Genomic DNA, 14,903 nt, shown 5'->3' on the forward strand with positions numbered 1-14,903 from the left:
ACACCCCTACTATCAGCCCATTACGAAAGTCTGTCAAATCTTCTGTCTCTATCCCTGTGGCTGCTTATTCCAGGTGCTTCTGTCATTCACTTGTATTGAAAAAGGTGTTCTGGTCTTTACTGGTTGATAAGAACCAGTGCTCCCTTAGTTCAGGTGGATGTTGAATACAGGTTTTACTCTTTACATAAGCAAGCTTATAAATACGCTAAAACAAAACCAATTAAACAAACCAAGAAATCCCAGTCAAGCAGGTCGCTGTGATTTAAACCAACAAACAAATTAGAAGCTCATTCTTTAAAAAAACAAAGCTGTCTGCTCTTCAGAACCCTGCTGGCCTAGTGAAACACAGGAAAGACGCTGCTGGGAGTCTCTATTCAAACTCAGCTCTGAATAATTCCACAGTTAAACAGGACTGAAGTTCAAAGCATTATGCAGCCCACTGTTTGTTTGCGATTTTGCACAAAAGAGACCCGAATACATAATCGATTCAAACAAATGGGAACTACACTGCTCTAAGATAATATGGGATTTGCGAGCTCATGCATGATATGTGTTAATTAATACACTTATATAAATCAACCAATCGTTGTTAAGGACATGTTCATATTAAGACATCATGGTTCTAAAGTTAAAAAAAAAAAAAAACTTTTTACATTTAATAGTAGTTCATGAGTACAATTATTTTAAGTTAGTATGTTGTGTGTAAGGTGTCTCTTACAACAGAAATCCTTTTTCACTTTGCGGTCCCCTCTCTCCCAGACTGGGATGACATCCCTTATAACAGGTGCAGCCAGCCTGGGTCCTGGAGAGTCTTCTGGTTTCTGTTCCACCTGAGTTCTCAATTCCTTGATTCCAATGATTTTTTTTAATTGGTCAACACTAACTTTTATCCTAGGTCTTGAGGATTTAAAGATACCCAGAAAACCTGCAGGATCGTGGCTCTCCAGGACCAGTGTTGGCCACCCCTGCCTTATACAATAAAGTAACACTTGAAATGTATTTGCTTACGATTGTAAGTCGCCCTGGATAAGGGCGTCTGCTAAGAAATAAACAATAATAATAATAATAATAAAAGACACCCTGTACAAGATGTAATAACTTACAGTAGATCCCTGTTAAGTGCAAAGCCCAGTTACATTCTTAGTGTAACATTTGTTATAAGACAATATGGAGGCTGTCTCTGCTGTTCACTGGCTGCACTCCGCAGCTCCTCTCCGTGACGCAACACACTGCATAGAGAGGCTGTTCCAAAGCACCTGCAGCCTGGCAACATGCACTAAACACCAGCCCCCGAGGACACCGGAAGCTGCCTGCTCTCTGTCACACACACTCACTCTGCAAGACCTCCAGCTTCAGGGAGCTCCAGGCTGCTTAGGAATGAGTGCATGCTATATTACTTATGCAGGTGCTGAGTGTTTGCATTGCTTCCTCTTGACTAGTAGTAGCAGTACGGCAATGAGGAGAAACCCCCCCCGCCACATCCCACCCCAGTCCTATAACAAGCAGCTCCCAGGAGATATGCCGGGCTTTTGAGTTCTGAGAATAGGACAAGGGGATTGCTGTCTGAATATGATTTACAGATATATAAAAGGTAGCTATCTGCATTCATAGCCTGCCCAGATTTTTAAACAAAAAAGGGCTATATATTATGGGTCTAACGATAAACTAACGTCACAATATGTCGGTCGCGATATGATGTTTCGATATACAGGCCATGATACGATATCAATCACGATACAGGGGATGGTCCTGATGTGGTACTTGTATGAGGCATACATAATAAGATTAAATGGGTTAGGGAGAGTATGTATTCATACCAATTCTGAACACTCTTATTCTTCAATGCTGTGCTTTTGGTCTTGTATCGCAATACAAACGAGACATGCCTCTATTACGATACTATAAATCATGCAAAGAAAGTGTCACGATTCATTGATACACGGTGAATCGCTACACCCTTACTTTATATATTAAATCTCTTCACACACATAAAAGACACTTCTTCTACTTCTGTGACTGATAACCTCTTCACTATTTGTCCCTTGGTATTTGGGTTGGGTAGGCTGCCATATGTTTATGATTAATGTGGTGGAAAGAGGCGTCCAACCATCAAACCAAAGCTTTTTTTTAATGAAAGGTTGATTTATCAAGGATTCAAAGATGTAAGGTTGATGACAGGCCAGTTAAAAACAATTACATTAAAAACCTTGATTATTTGAATTTGCTCTTATTTACTACCGGTTTTATTGTATTTCATAACTGCTCATCTCTAGTATCATATTTTGTATTGTGATATTTTGTAATGTGATTCTTTGTAACAACTTTAAGTTGCCCTAGATAATAATAATAATAATAATAATAATAATAATAATAATAATAATAATAATAATAATAATAATAATCCAAACACCTGTGCTACCTATCTTGTTGATGTGCTTTTCAGCCCTCAGCTTCTGGTATTTACATTACAGTGCGGTACTGTTTGTTATGTAAAAGATAAAAAGCAATTGAATTGGGAAAGTCAATCACGCAGTTGTGATCCGTTCACTCTGAACAATTTGATTATCCAAACACTCCCTGATCCCAATTACATTAGCTCAGATAACAGAGGTTTTACTGTCCTTATTAAAACGCACATACATCTGTAAAATTCTTACCCCTTTCCAGTTCAGGGTTCACTTCTAATTACAGATATGCAAACTGACCAAAGCAGAGGTCAGCACTAGAGATTGCATCAGCAATCAGAAGAGGGGTTAAAGGTTGTGGCTTTTAGAACAAGCTTTACTGGTGGTGAGCGGCTATTACCTATTGATGGATCCCCAAGCATCTATCCGTTTCCCAGTTCCTTGTGCTGCCGATAAAGGTCTTTGGGGATTCAAAGTGTTGCAGTTAAATGCTTCAACTGTAGTGCTTCAGAGGGGTTGGGGGTTGGAGATAATTCTTCCATGGTCTATTGAGGTAGGGTGACTCTTTTTTGTCAATTGCCTGAGACACCAAAAGAGGGAGACACTGAGCACACCCTCACCATGTTTCCTCATGTCAAAAAAATAGCTTAGCTTTGCCTTGATAGTGTTTCAATTGGGTATGTCTACATTCATGAGGATCTAATATACACCATGAACTTGGCTTCAGCTATGTGTGCCCAGCTTTAATGTTAGTTGACATGGAGTTATGATATTGTATTTGGCATGGGTCTGATATATCAGTTATCTTAACTAATGCATTATTCTTGGAATCACTTTTATAATCCTGATTGATTGTACTGTAACCAGTGGATGTAAGAAAGACAACATTACTGAGGTATATCATACATCCACTAGGGGGCAGAGTGTCACGGGGGTGCGGTATAGTTACACTCTGGTGTACCAGCTGTACTCAGAGAGAAGACGTGTTCGAGAGCTCTATTGAGGCCACTGGGGTGTTATTAACTTGAGTTTTACACCAGGATGTGATGACTGAAACAGAAAACAACAACATGAATACCAATAACAAGACAAATAGGTTAGTATTGTAAATGAAGAATCGAACTGAACAATTGGACTAGAGAGTGTCCTGGCTTTACTAAAGAGGCTAGTAGTGAAGGAGAGGTACTCACTGATTTGGAGGACTCCAGTGAGCCCGAGGACAGCGTGTCTCTGCTGCCGCGGCTCTTGGAGCTGAGCTGAGGGGAGGAAGAGGGTGAGTCGTCGATGTAAGGCAGCATGTCGTGGTGGTGCCGCCGTCGCTGCTGCTCCTCCGCGCGGTCTGCATCGTACCCGTAAGTGGGAGGAGTCCCGCTGAACGAGGCATCTGCAGGAGGAGAGAGCAAGAGGTCAGAGCGAGGTCATCTTCTGAAATCCAAGCCAAGCTTCACACACACACAGACAAACACGCACACACACTCGCTAAAACCTCTTAATACACAATTGTGTTCCTTGGAGAAACATCGATTATATCTAGGTAACTAATCCTAGCATGCAACTGTTTTTTGAGGCTGGCTTGCAAAGGCATTAAAATCACAGATAAGTATTTCTACAGTGGAGGAACTGCAATGACCATGGCAATCTTCTTAAATGTACAGACATATAGTACTGACACCCTCATATATCCACACAATATGATACTCTCAATAACTTATGCAAAACAAATGGTAATACCAAGTTACCAAGTTGCATAATAAAGTAAAGGAAGCCCTGCAACTCGCATATCAAACAGTACTTTATTGGTTTAAAAAAGCTGCAGTTCAGCCGAGCATTGCCTTCAGCAGGGTACCCACAGAGTGTTAAATTAAAGGATACATGCGTGGCACAGCATTCTTATTCTTCATTTCAGGTACGCACAGTACCGAGCTCCAATTGCAATGATTTCTTCCCAGCAGTTTTCTATGGCCCTTGAAGTTTCCATTGAAATTACGAGGCACACACTTCCTGGTCATTCATTACTTTCTTTTTTTTCTTTTTTTCTTAATTAGCAGCCCTCATTAAAAATGTGCAGCCTGGTTTTAATTACTAAGCATTTGAGAAAATGGTTTGGAAATAATAGCTCCTGTCAGAGGAAATGGGAAACTCAATTAACAATCCGGCCAATAAATAATTGAAGCTCTGTAAAATGATTATATTAAAAATGCCATGGCATAAAACGCTGCAATTAAGGAGGAAGCAGTTTTAATTTCCCCTGAACTGAACCCTCCCTATTTACAGTAAACCTGCGTGGCTCAATGGTTAGAGCAGAGGACTAGGAGTGAAGAAAGGATTGCCTCAAATCACCACCAAGTCCGGTGGTCTGTTTGTAGCCCTGTTTAAGTTTTATAAGTACAAAATGCTTCACTGAAAAAATGTATGGTACAAATATAGGACATATCTGAAAACCCTGTCATTATAACAAGTCTATTACCCTGTGGAAACCTTAGCAGAACCATGCAGACCACTGCATTGGCAGTAATGGGGACACAAAAGTGTTGGCACAAACAGTGCGCAGTGTGAAGTACTGTTTACTATCATTGTGATTACAAAATGAAAAGCTTTCCACTATGTACATTAGAATTTGAATGAGTAAAAAAAAAAAAAAAATCTTGACACTTTTTTCATGAGCCATCTCATAAATAATGAATTTAATAACCTGAAGACTCAATTTAAATGGTGATTCAGCTCATTCAGGGAGCCTGCATCGGATGTCTCTTCAGGCTAGCTGAGCACAATATTTGAGAGCTCACAAAAGAAATGCAAAAGCACAAAATGCACTTGCTGTGTGGAGCTGCTCAGCGTGTGGAGATTGCACACCTCTGGCTTTAAATCCACTTTCGCATTAAAATAGTCCGAAACAATATAATTCCGAGAGAAGTGAGCACCCTTATAAAAGCTGACCACGGTAAATTTGCACAGTAAGTTTTCCAATGCTTTTCTACTGGTTATGCTATGCATTTACAATCGTACTATGTTTTGCCTTGTTTTTTAATATGCTTCACCATACCTCTCTGGGCTTTACAATGTTTACCAGATACACAGTACAGCTCTCTAGTTTCTGCACACCCACTCATGCTTACTATCCTTTCGAGGATTCACCATTGACTCCATTAAAGTAGGGACAGGTTTATATTCCAAATTGCACCAAAACTTTGTACTGTGTGATGATCTACAGTATAATCAGCCCCAGCCTGATGCCTTCAGCCTCCACAGCCTCCTACATACTGCAGTTTAATCTCAATCGGAAAGGGATGCAATGATTAATCCAGTCATTGATTAGATCGATTACATTGCCTCGGCCCATTACCCTAGTGCCCTGCTTGGAGCCTCATGTGTGTATATATATATGTATATATTTTACAAGCAAATGCAGGATTCTGGTTGTGTCTGAAGGCTTTTGTGAAGAGTCTACAATTTGTTTTTGCTTCTTGGTTTTAAATAATACAGGGCCTCCCGTTTTATGTCATTCACTGATAGCCTTGTCTTAGCATTTGAAACTGTACCCGTAATATTGTCTTTGGTACAAGGACAAGTTAACTACCTTGTAGGCTACAGTACCTACAGTATGTGTCATTTCCTCATTTGGCAGCCCAACCAGTCCATGGGAGATTCTCCCCACGCAAGCAAATATAAGGTTGCTCATTAAACTCCGTTGCCATGGAAACCGGTATGCCACCGTACAGTTTCCGTCCCTGTTTTCTGGGAACTTCATGCACTAGTGAGCGCTCTCAGACTCACAGTGGAGAGGAGGCAATTTACAGCTCCAGAAGCTCTTCAAAAGAGACACCAGCCCAGTCCCAGAGAGAGAGAGGAAGAGAGAGAGAGAGAGAGAGCAAGAGAGAGAGACAGAGCTTGAGAGAGAGACAGAGCGAGAGTGGAGTCATGCAGACACCTGATTTAAATGGGAAGCGTGGTTGATGTTAAACGTGTTTAAAACCATCTTTAATGTGTTATAGCTCTTTAAAAGCTGCAGTGTCTCCCTGTTAATATTTTACATTCTTTCATAGTTTAGCCTGCAGTGCACTATATACAGACCATGTTGACAGCCCTGTCTATTTTCATTCCTCAATTCTTTCTTCTTGTCTTTGAAAACCTGCTTACACCTATTCTGTGAGCCACCAGTATGCTCCAGTTGCTACCTCCAGCCGTAGGAAGCTATGCTGTCTCTAGTAAAGGTTTTTGTTTACTGATAATATTTCGTTTACTATTTTCAACATTGACTTAAAAATAAATATATAGTTAAAACCATTTCAGACTCAGCTACTCTCAGGGAAAAAACGAATCCCATTAGACTTTAGAATAAGCAGGAAACCATCCAGTTGTGTGCGCTAATAAATTAAGTTTCCAGTTGTGCGTTCATACTTTACACACAGTTTCCAAAAGCTGAAATCACCTGAGCCACAGTAACACAGGCCCACATTAGCACACATTATTTGATGCCCCCTGCTTTACTAATCTGATCTGGATGGTAATTGGGAAGCCAAGTGTGTTTTCAAAGGTAAGTCAGACGGATAAACCTTTGAAGTTTTATTCCCTGCAGTCCTGTAATACACACAGCTATTACACCGAGTGAAAATCCCTACGGCTGAGATCAGACAGCATGCCTCCGTCACATCACTCCAAGGACCAGACAGACAGCAATGAGAAGTTAACACACTTTTAAGGAAGACTGTTTCAAATTGAATACAGCTATCCTACACAGTACTAAAAAGGCAAGCACTGGACTTTTGTTTCCCTTTCACTGCATACCACAGTCAAACACTGGGTGGCACTGTGCACTATGCGAAAAAACTATTTTGAAAAATATAATTTAAAACTATATATATATATATATACATATACACACACACATGCAGAATTAATTATATATATATATATATATATATATATATATATATATATATATATATATATATATATATATATATATATATATAGGCTATAACTTGTCAAGTACTGTAAGTGATTTGAGCCTTAAAAGGTTTTTTATCACATCACTGGTTACTCATTTTTAATCAAGCTGGAAAAAAAATCTAGTGAAGTTCCTGTTTTTAACTGCTGATGTCTCTGTAGTGACAGCAATCAGAACAGACCATGGCCTTAGTGCTCATTACACTAGCATGCCAGGAAAGTGTTAGACAGAGAGGGTGAAAGAGTTAACAGGATCAAAATAACACCCTTCTGTGCCTTCAAAGATGCATACTTATCTCAAGTGTTGCTCTCCTTTGAGAAGCAGCAGTACGTGAAGCTGGTGCAGTTATTTAAAACGGACAAAAAAAAAAAAAAAAAAAAAAGACAGCTCAGCTACCTCTCTCCGTGTTCCGAACCACTGCGAATATTAAGAGCTCTGTGCTGAAATAATTGCAGGAAAACCATAATTTCCTTCCCTGCCACTAGTTCTTTTAACTCATAAAAATAATCATTAAAGGCTACTGAAAACATAATTGCCATAATGATTACATTACTGGCTGGCATTGTGCTGCTGTCTTTATGTGACAGCTAGAATAAAATGGATAACAAATTAGAATCTTAGAACAGAAGCCACACAAGTGCTGCAGTACAGGGCGGGTAAAACTGACTGCCCAGAAAATAAGGGCTCTGTATTGCACTGGGTTAGGGAAGACTGTAATGGTGATAGTTACCAGATCCAGGTCAAACCCACTGGGGCAGTGCCAGGCTCGCAGAGAGATTTAGTAAATCTCAGCACTGCGTCATATAAACCTTTTGTCTCCTGTTCTGGTGGGAGAGATTCAAGGACAACAGAATCCCAGGAACCAAGAATGGGGTTCTGTGCATTACAAATTCAACTATTTCCAGCTACCTACATTTATTGCAAGGCTGAAATCCCTTTCAGTTTGCCTTTAGCACAATGCATAATAATAGGAGCCTTCTGCAACCAATAATAGGGCTTTCAATGCAGCCTTTGTAAAAAAAATACAGTATAGCATTGACACATATTGATTGCACTCGATATAACTATTAAACTGGAATCAAAAATAAATATCTTTATATATACTCTATAAAGCTGCCTGTAAGTAAGTATTGTACATTAAGAGCAGTATTGTTGGAGAATTTTTTTTAATGTGGGTTATTGGTTAAAAATCCATTACTCCATTCTGACTATTTTACAGGCTTTCATTTATATTAATATTTGTGTTATTAAAAAGGTATTCCCGTGCTGACAGAGAGAGATAAATTAGAAACACTCTCTCCCTCAGTTTTATTATATCTCGAAAACAAGAGTGATTGTAAAAGCTCCTCCCCAGGACTGAGATTTACTCAGGAAGTCTGAACCCCAGCTCAAGAAAGCTCAAAGATTGTCAGGAGTGATAGTTCCATACACATTAGAGACAGCCACTCCGAACACAAGAAACCAGAAAAGGCTCATTTAGAAGCAATTTCATTTTCAAAAGAGATATGGAATTCCATACAGCAGGAATTGATTCAGGGGCTTAGTAACGCAGATGACCCAGAAAATGGAACCTCTTTGATTGAACAGAGACCATACAAGAATTGCATTGCTATAGAAAATAATACATGAGATGAAGTTCCTGGTTGAGTCCTCTGTATAAAAACGAGTTACATTTCATAAAACTGTCTGCAACTGTCCAGTATTGAAGGTACGGCCCTGAAGCTACCCGATCCCCTCAATAAAAAGAGAACCCAATCCAGGCATATCTACTCCCATCTTAAATGTGTGGTGTTTGTTGCAGAACGGGTTTGCCTTGCACATATTTGCAGAGCTCTTGTGATTTTGTTTGTTTCCATTGTCAGAAGGTTTTACAGTATATATATATATATATATATATATATATATATATATATATATATATATATATATATATATTGTGGCAGAGTAGGGGGAGGAGCCAGAGAGGAACACCTAGCTCCAATGGAATTAATGAGGCCCCTGCATAAAAGGGTTGGAAACCCTGCAGTCAGGACTGTGTGTCAGGCTGTGTGAAGCTGTGTGGTCAGGAGAAAAAGGTTCTGTGGAGACCTGTGTTGTATTGTAAAGTGTATGTAAAAAGTGTCTGTAACTGCTAAACGGCATAGCCGCCCACTGGTATAGTCTAATGAAGTTACCAAAGAAAAGTTTAGTTTAGCACTGTGGGAGTTAGGTTTTTGTTTTGTTTGTTTATTTGTATTTTGGCAATAAAAGTGTGCAACAACGCATTGAAAAAACAAAGTTCCTGTGTTGGGTTAAGTAAACGAACCCAAGAGCCAAAGGCTCTTTCACAGTATATTATATATATATATATATATATATATATATATATATATATATATATATATATATATATATATATATATATATAATTTTAATTCGTTCTGCGCACACGTCTCACAATTCCACGGTGTCAGTAGATCTCGGATCTGTCGAGTAGGTTTCCCCATGCTTAACCAGCAAGGTGAAGCAATATTACACACTGGGCAGCATGAGACACAGGAGATAATTCCACACACAGACAATAGCATAAAAATGTTCTATTGTGGGTGTTTTAAATTAAAGACATTCTTTGTTTGTGCACAGTAAAAAAAAAAAAAAAAAAATGAATCAATTAGATAATGCTTCTCATTATCAGCCCCGGAGTATTTATGCTGTATAATACAATCAAATGTCGTGCCTTTAATACAAAGCAGCAGGAAAGCGGCCTGATTTCCAAATCTATTTTATAATCGCGTAACCCGACTCACAGCTCTAAAGTGCTGAATGGAGTTTGAGCATTAACTCTTTCAATTTCCGGCAACAGTGGTTCAATATATCACTCGTGGTGTCTGGTCTAAATAGGAGCAAAACGAGATTAGATCAGTGGTGGGCTCACACATTCAGATACATTATTTTACCTCCAATTTATAATGTCCAACTATGCTCCGTGACCTCAACAATCCCCACAGCTGCTCAGGACAACAGAAGGTCAGTTGGCCTCCTCTGATCTCCCATCCAATTGCCTTTTTACACCCAGGGTCCACTGTGGCGCGCCTGGGTGACACAGTCCCTGCCTGCAGGAGCGCTACAGCCTATACGATGCTCCCGGTGGAATCCCCAGAGAAGATCGGCAACTTTGCACAGCCAGAATTCAAACTTGCTCTCCCCTGACTCCACACCACTCGGCCGTGCCTTTACCAGGTGAGCCACTCGGGGACCCCCAATAAATTCAGATTATTTCTTATTCCCAGTTCTTTGGCCATTTGTAATTTAACTATCTGCTGTTGTACCCCCACACTGTACGCTTCACAAAATGTGCTGCCCTACAAAGATGACTGTTGCATCATGGCAAGCACGCAGGTGCAGTTACTGAAAACAAGGTTAAACCCAACAAGCTGCTGTGGATACTGAGACACGAAGACTGATCGTTGCAACAGCTTGGAAGGGAAAGTGCAGCATTTGGCAGTTTTTTAGCCACAATGACAGCAGTACCGTATGACTGAGAGTTTTGAATCAGCCCGCCGCGACCCTTGCAATGATATCTACAGAGGACTCTGCGCTGTGAGGTCCTGCGCGGGTACTATCATTTCTTTCTAGCAGGTCCTACAGCAAGGCAGAGAGGTTTCGTTATTTGAAAACTAAGCTGTTGATATATCCTCTTGTCTGTCTAGGTATTTGTATCCCCGTTTCAGGAAGTGTGACACTATTAGTCATGGCTTCACCACTTGTGGATGAAGTAGCCAGCATCAGACTGTAAGAGGTATTGTGGTAAACTAGTGCTCTTTGGTGTATACTGTAATAGCATATATTACAGTACACTACATTATACAAAACTTTTGTCAAAAAAGAAGAATGGCAACACAGAGCTGCTTCTCACTAGACAGCAGTGATAATCTGTTTTAAAGCTTGGGTGATCATGCTCCCTCTAACAATTCCCTTCTACTATAGTCGAATTTGGGACAACTCCTATTCTGTACACTGCCAGTGTGCCTATGTGTAGTTCTGAAACTAGTGCAAATTCTCCTAAAAAGGTGATTTGTTTGCATAGTACCATTTTTAGATCCCTTTAGTAGAGTGGACCCATTAAATCAACTAAAGTAAACCAAATTAGAGCACTTTTTATAAAGAGCTGCCCTACATTCATCAACCTGTACAAGAGTTACTATATCACATGCCAAAGAAAGCTGCCAAGAGAGAAGCTGAAGGCTGACAAAAACAGAACGACTCCCCCTTGATGGGGTTAACATAATTAAACTAATGATCAGGTGGAAAAGGTACCAGAATAATCCTGGAGTCTACAAGAGTCATTACCAGTGCATGTCTGCCTGGTGTTTCATATAGAATCTCACAAAAGGCGCATTCAATGCATTCATTAAAGTAGATATTAATTAATTAGCATTGTGATGGACATTACTTCAAAAGTGCCATTTAGTCATACTGAATACAGAATGTATTTGATCAAAATATGTTTAACACACAGGTAAAAAGCATTATGTTCAGTTTTTATTGAGCAGAACCACTTTAGGTGGTTTCCCCCACATGCTTGTTAACCCCCGCTCTCCCCCAGACACACACACACACTCTCACTCTCTCTCTCTCTGAACAGCCTCGTAAATCCAGCTCTAACATCAAATCAAAAGCCACAGCTACTGGGAAGGGCAGGCCAGCTTGGAACAACCAGCGGGCGTGTGTTTATTCTGCACACTATTTTGAAAATGGAAAAAATGATAACAGCATATGTTTTTCTTTGGTTTTTTTTTTTTAATATTGACCAATTTGTTTTTTTAGTTTTTTAGATTTTCCCTTCATTAGCTCAGAAGCAAAGAATAAGCCCACTGTAAGAAAAAAGCAAAACAAAGGGATACTGTAACTACACAAAGGATTACCAATGCTAGCAGTTGTGTCTAATGCAGATTCTTTATTTCATTTTCCGTTTTGCTTCCTGATATACAACAGGATTTGAAGATGTAAGGTACGACTATTCTAATATCAGTAGCAGAACGGTGCCTTTTTGGCTGTCTTAGTAAAGTGGAAAGCTGGTATAAAAGCTACCCTACATCTTTTAGCTTGATACATTTTTCCACAGCAAGTCAATCATGGTACAGTTTGCCTAGGTTTATATTTATACTAAGAGAATAAGTCAGAGTCACACACACACAGAGCCACAGACACATTAGAGGAAGTGTGGGTTGAGACTGGTAAGCTTCAGAATAATGTGACCCAGGGTTTGTGTGCCTGTAAAGTAAACTCTAGAGTCCAGGTCTGAACAAACAGAGAGGCTGTGGTGTAACTGCACACTGTTTACACAGTGGGAGGGGCCGACTAAAAAGGGTTAAAAATAAAAGCAAGACAATCACCTGCAAAAACAACACACACTGGCTCCTGGACGTATTACTAACATGGAAAGTACAACTTTTTACAGCTTAAGACTAGAGGCAATCCCCTTATTTATATCTGAAAATACAAAGAGGGCAGTTTTAAACGTCACTGTAGGCCGCTGCTTCATAAAACAGTGCTAAACTGTTCGAATGTTTGTTGGAAAGTTCTCCTTGACTTACTGTACCCTTTGATACGTTTACCACTGTAAATTTGCATGGTAACTTTGCAGTTTTTCCATGCTTTCCCCCCTGATTATACTATGCACTCGCCATGTTTTTTAATATGCTTTGCCTTACCTCTCTAGACTTTGCAATGTTTACTTCTGCTTCGCCATGCTTTCACTATACTTTATTGCACTTTGCTATGCTTTTACTATGGTAAACATTTATAACGGTAGGTCTGATCATATAACATTTTTCTTTTTACCTCTCGAGTCTGCCCAGCGTCCTGTATTGATTGATGGGTATTTATAGCATCAGTGACAGACACAAAGTCCCTCAGAAGCTGATTTTGTCTGTTTTTGGTAGCTCACAATCCCATTTGTGTGTGCAAATGAAGCCAAGCCCCTCATCTGGACTCAATTACACTCCAATAGCAGCTCTTACTGGGGCACAGCTGTCTCCAAAGAGCCGAGCAGGCTTTTTCTTTTCTTAACCCTCCCCGACGACTGGAATGCTGGGATGAAGGGATAAGCTGGCTTAGTCAACAGTTTGCTTACCACAAGATACGAGTTTTATATATGTGTGTCACAAAGACGGCCGGAGTGGGTGGCGTCAGACCAGAAAGGAATACACACAGACAGACGGTGGTGATGAGAAGCTGAGTGCAAATGGTAGCACTCAGCGTTTATTAACAAAGTAAAAGGTTTAAACAGAACACAAAAACAGGACACGGCACTTCACGCCAAAATAAAGAGACAAACAAAACGGACTATACAGTGCACGGACAGACACACAAACAAACACGGTGAGTTTTAAATAAGCAAGTATCGTGCTGGTCCTACCAGCACGTAATAGCAATTGATACTTAAACTTTAGCTTTTATTTCTCCTTCACCCGTTCTCCACTCTCGAACACCCAACCCCGAGTGAGTCAAACGTGCATCTATATATACTGTTGTGCTGGGATTCAATTACTAATTAATTATTCACTTGAATCCCAGCACGTGAATTAATTCTGTGCAACCCCGTGCTCACATACTATACTTTAAATGCACGTGAAGTGCAATCCCGTGCCTAAATATAATTATACAATTTAAATACTCATGCTGCACACACCCATTTATATCCCTTGTACCAATGACTATACACCAACATTTAACACACCACACGCAACATACAACACATAACACACAAATGCACACAGGGGTGGGGTACATTGCCACAATGTGTCAGGGAACCTACTGTTCTCCAGTAAAAATGGTAGATTTTCTTTAATAAAATTAAAGAAAACAAAAACAGCTCCTTTTCCTTTCTTTTTAATTATGGACAAAAAAAGGAAAAAAGGTACTAGCAATAAAAACAAGTGCCAGGATGTGATTTTTTTTGTTTTATAACTTTGTGAGTTATTAAAACTAAAACACTTCTTGTTTTTTTTTTTTATGACATTTTTGATTTAATGAATGAAAACATAAGTTGAAAAAAGTATTTTAATAACCAACAGGTAAAACATTTCTGAACAAAAATCACAGAAAATCAGTTTCAGACACTAATGAATTGGATACTGAAGTCTTTAACCTATCAGCTCCAGTATTAAACCCACTACCTGGAGAATCACCCTTGAAAGGCGGTCTACATGCCCACCCTCCAGCTCCCAAACCTCTATTGATGGAAGCATACTGATGTCCACTCTCCTGTAATAGTTGTATTGTAGACCCCAGTGGAGCTCTTTAAAGGGCTGGGAGAAGGCTCACTGCCAGCGGGGAGCAGGGCTGGCTGCCCACGGCTAAGAAAAGTGGTGGTTCTTTGTCCTCGGCTAAGAGGTGTGGTGCCAGGAGGTTCACTGCCATCCACAGATCTGAAGGGATGGCTGCCCGCGGTTTTGATTGGTAGTGGCACTGGGTTGATCTCCTCTGTCGGGGTCACTGTTTCTTTGGCACTTATTGGCAGAGGGCACAATAGACGGAGCGTCTAGGGTCAGCATTGTAGGTGGCAT

The 14,903-nt window shown here is 40.0% G+C and overlaps 1 protein-coding gene across 2 annotated transcripts in view; it reads right to left on the reverse strand.

The window, feature by feature from the left end:
* The window catches only part of LOC117427765 (breakpoint cluster region protein-like), a 96,644-nt gene that overhangs the window by 44,704 nt on the left and 37,037 nt on the right, over window positions 1-14,903 (reverse strand). For both annotated transcript variants that reach the window (XM_058994675.1, XM_058994676.1), the window contains exon 2: window positions 3,596-3,789. In XM_058994675.1, coding sequence (XP_058850658.1) covers window positions 3,596-3,789 — 194 coding nt within the window. The remainder of the gene's footprint in view (window positions 1-3,595; window positions 3,790-14,903) is intronic.

Source organism: Acipenser ruthenus, chromosome 21 (assembly GCF_902713425.1).
Source record: "Acipenser ruthenus chromosome 21, fAciRut3.2 maternal haplotype, whole genome shotgun sequence".
Classification (NCBI taxonomy): Eukaryota; Metazoa; Chordata; class Actinopteri; order Acipenseriformes; family Acipenseridae; genus Acipenser; species Acipenser ruthenus.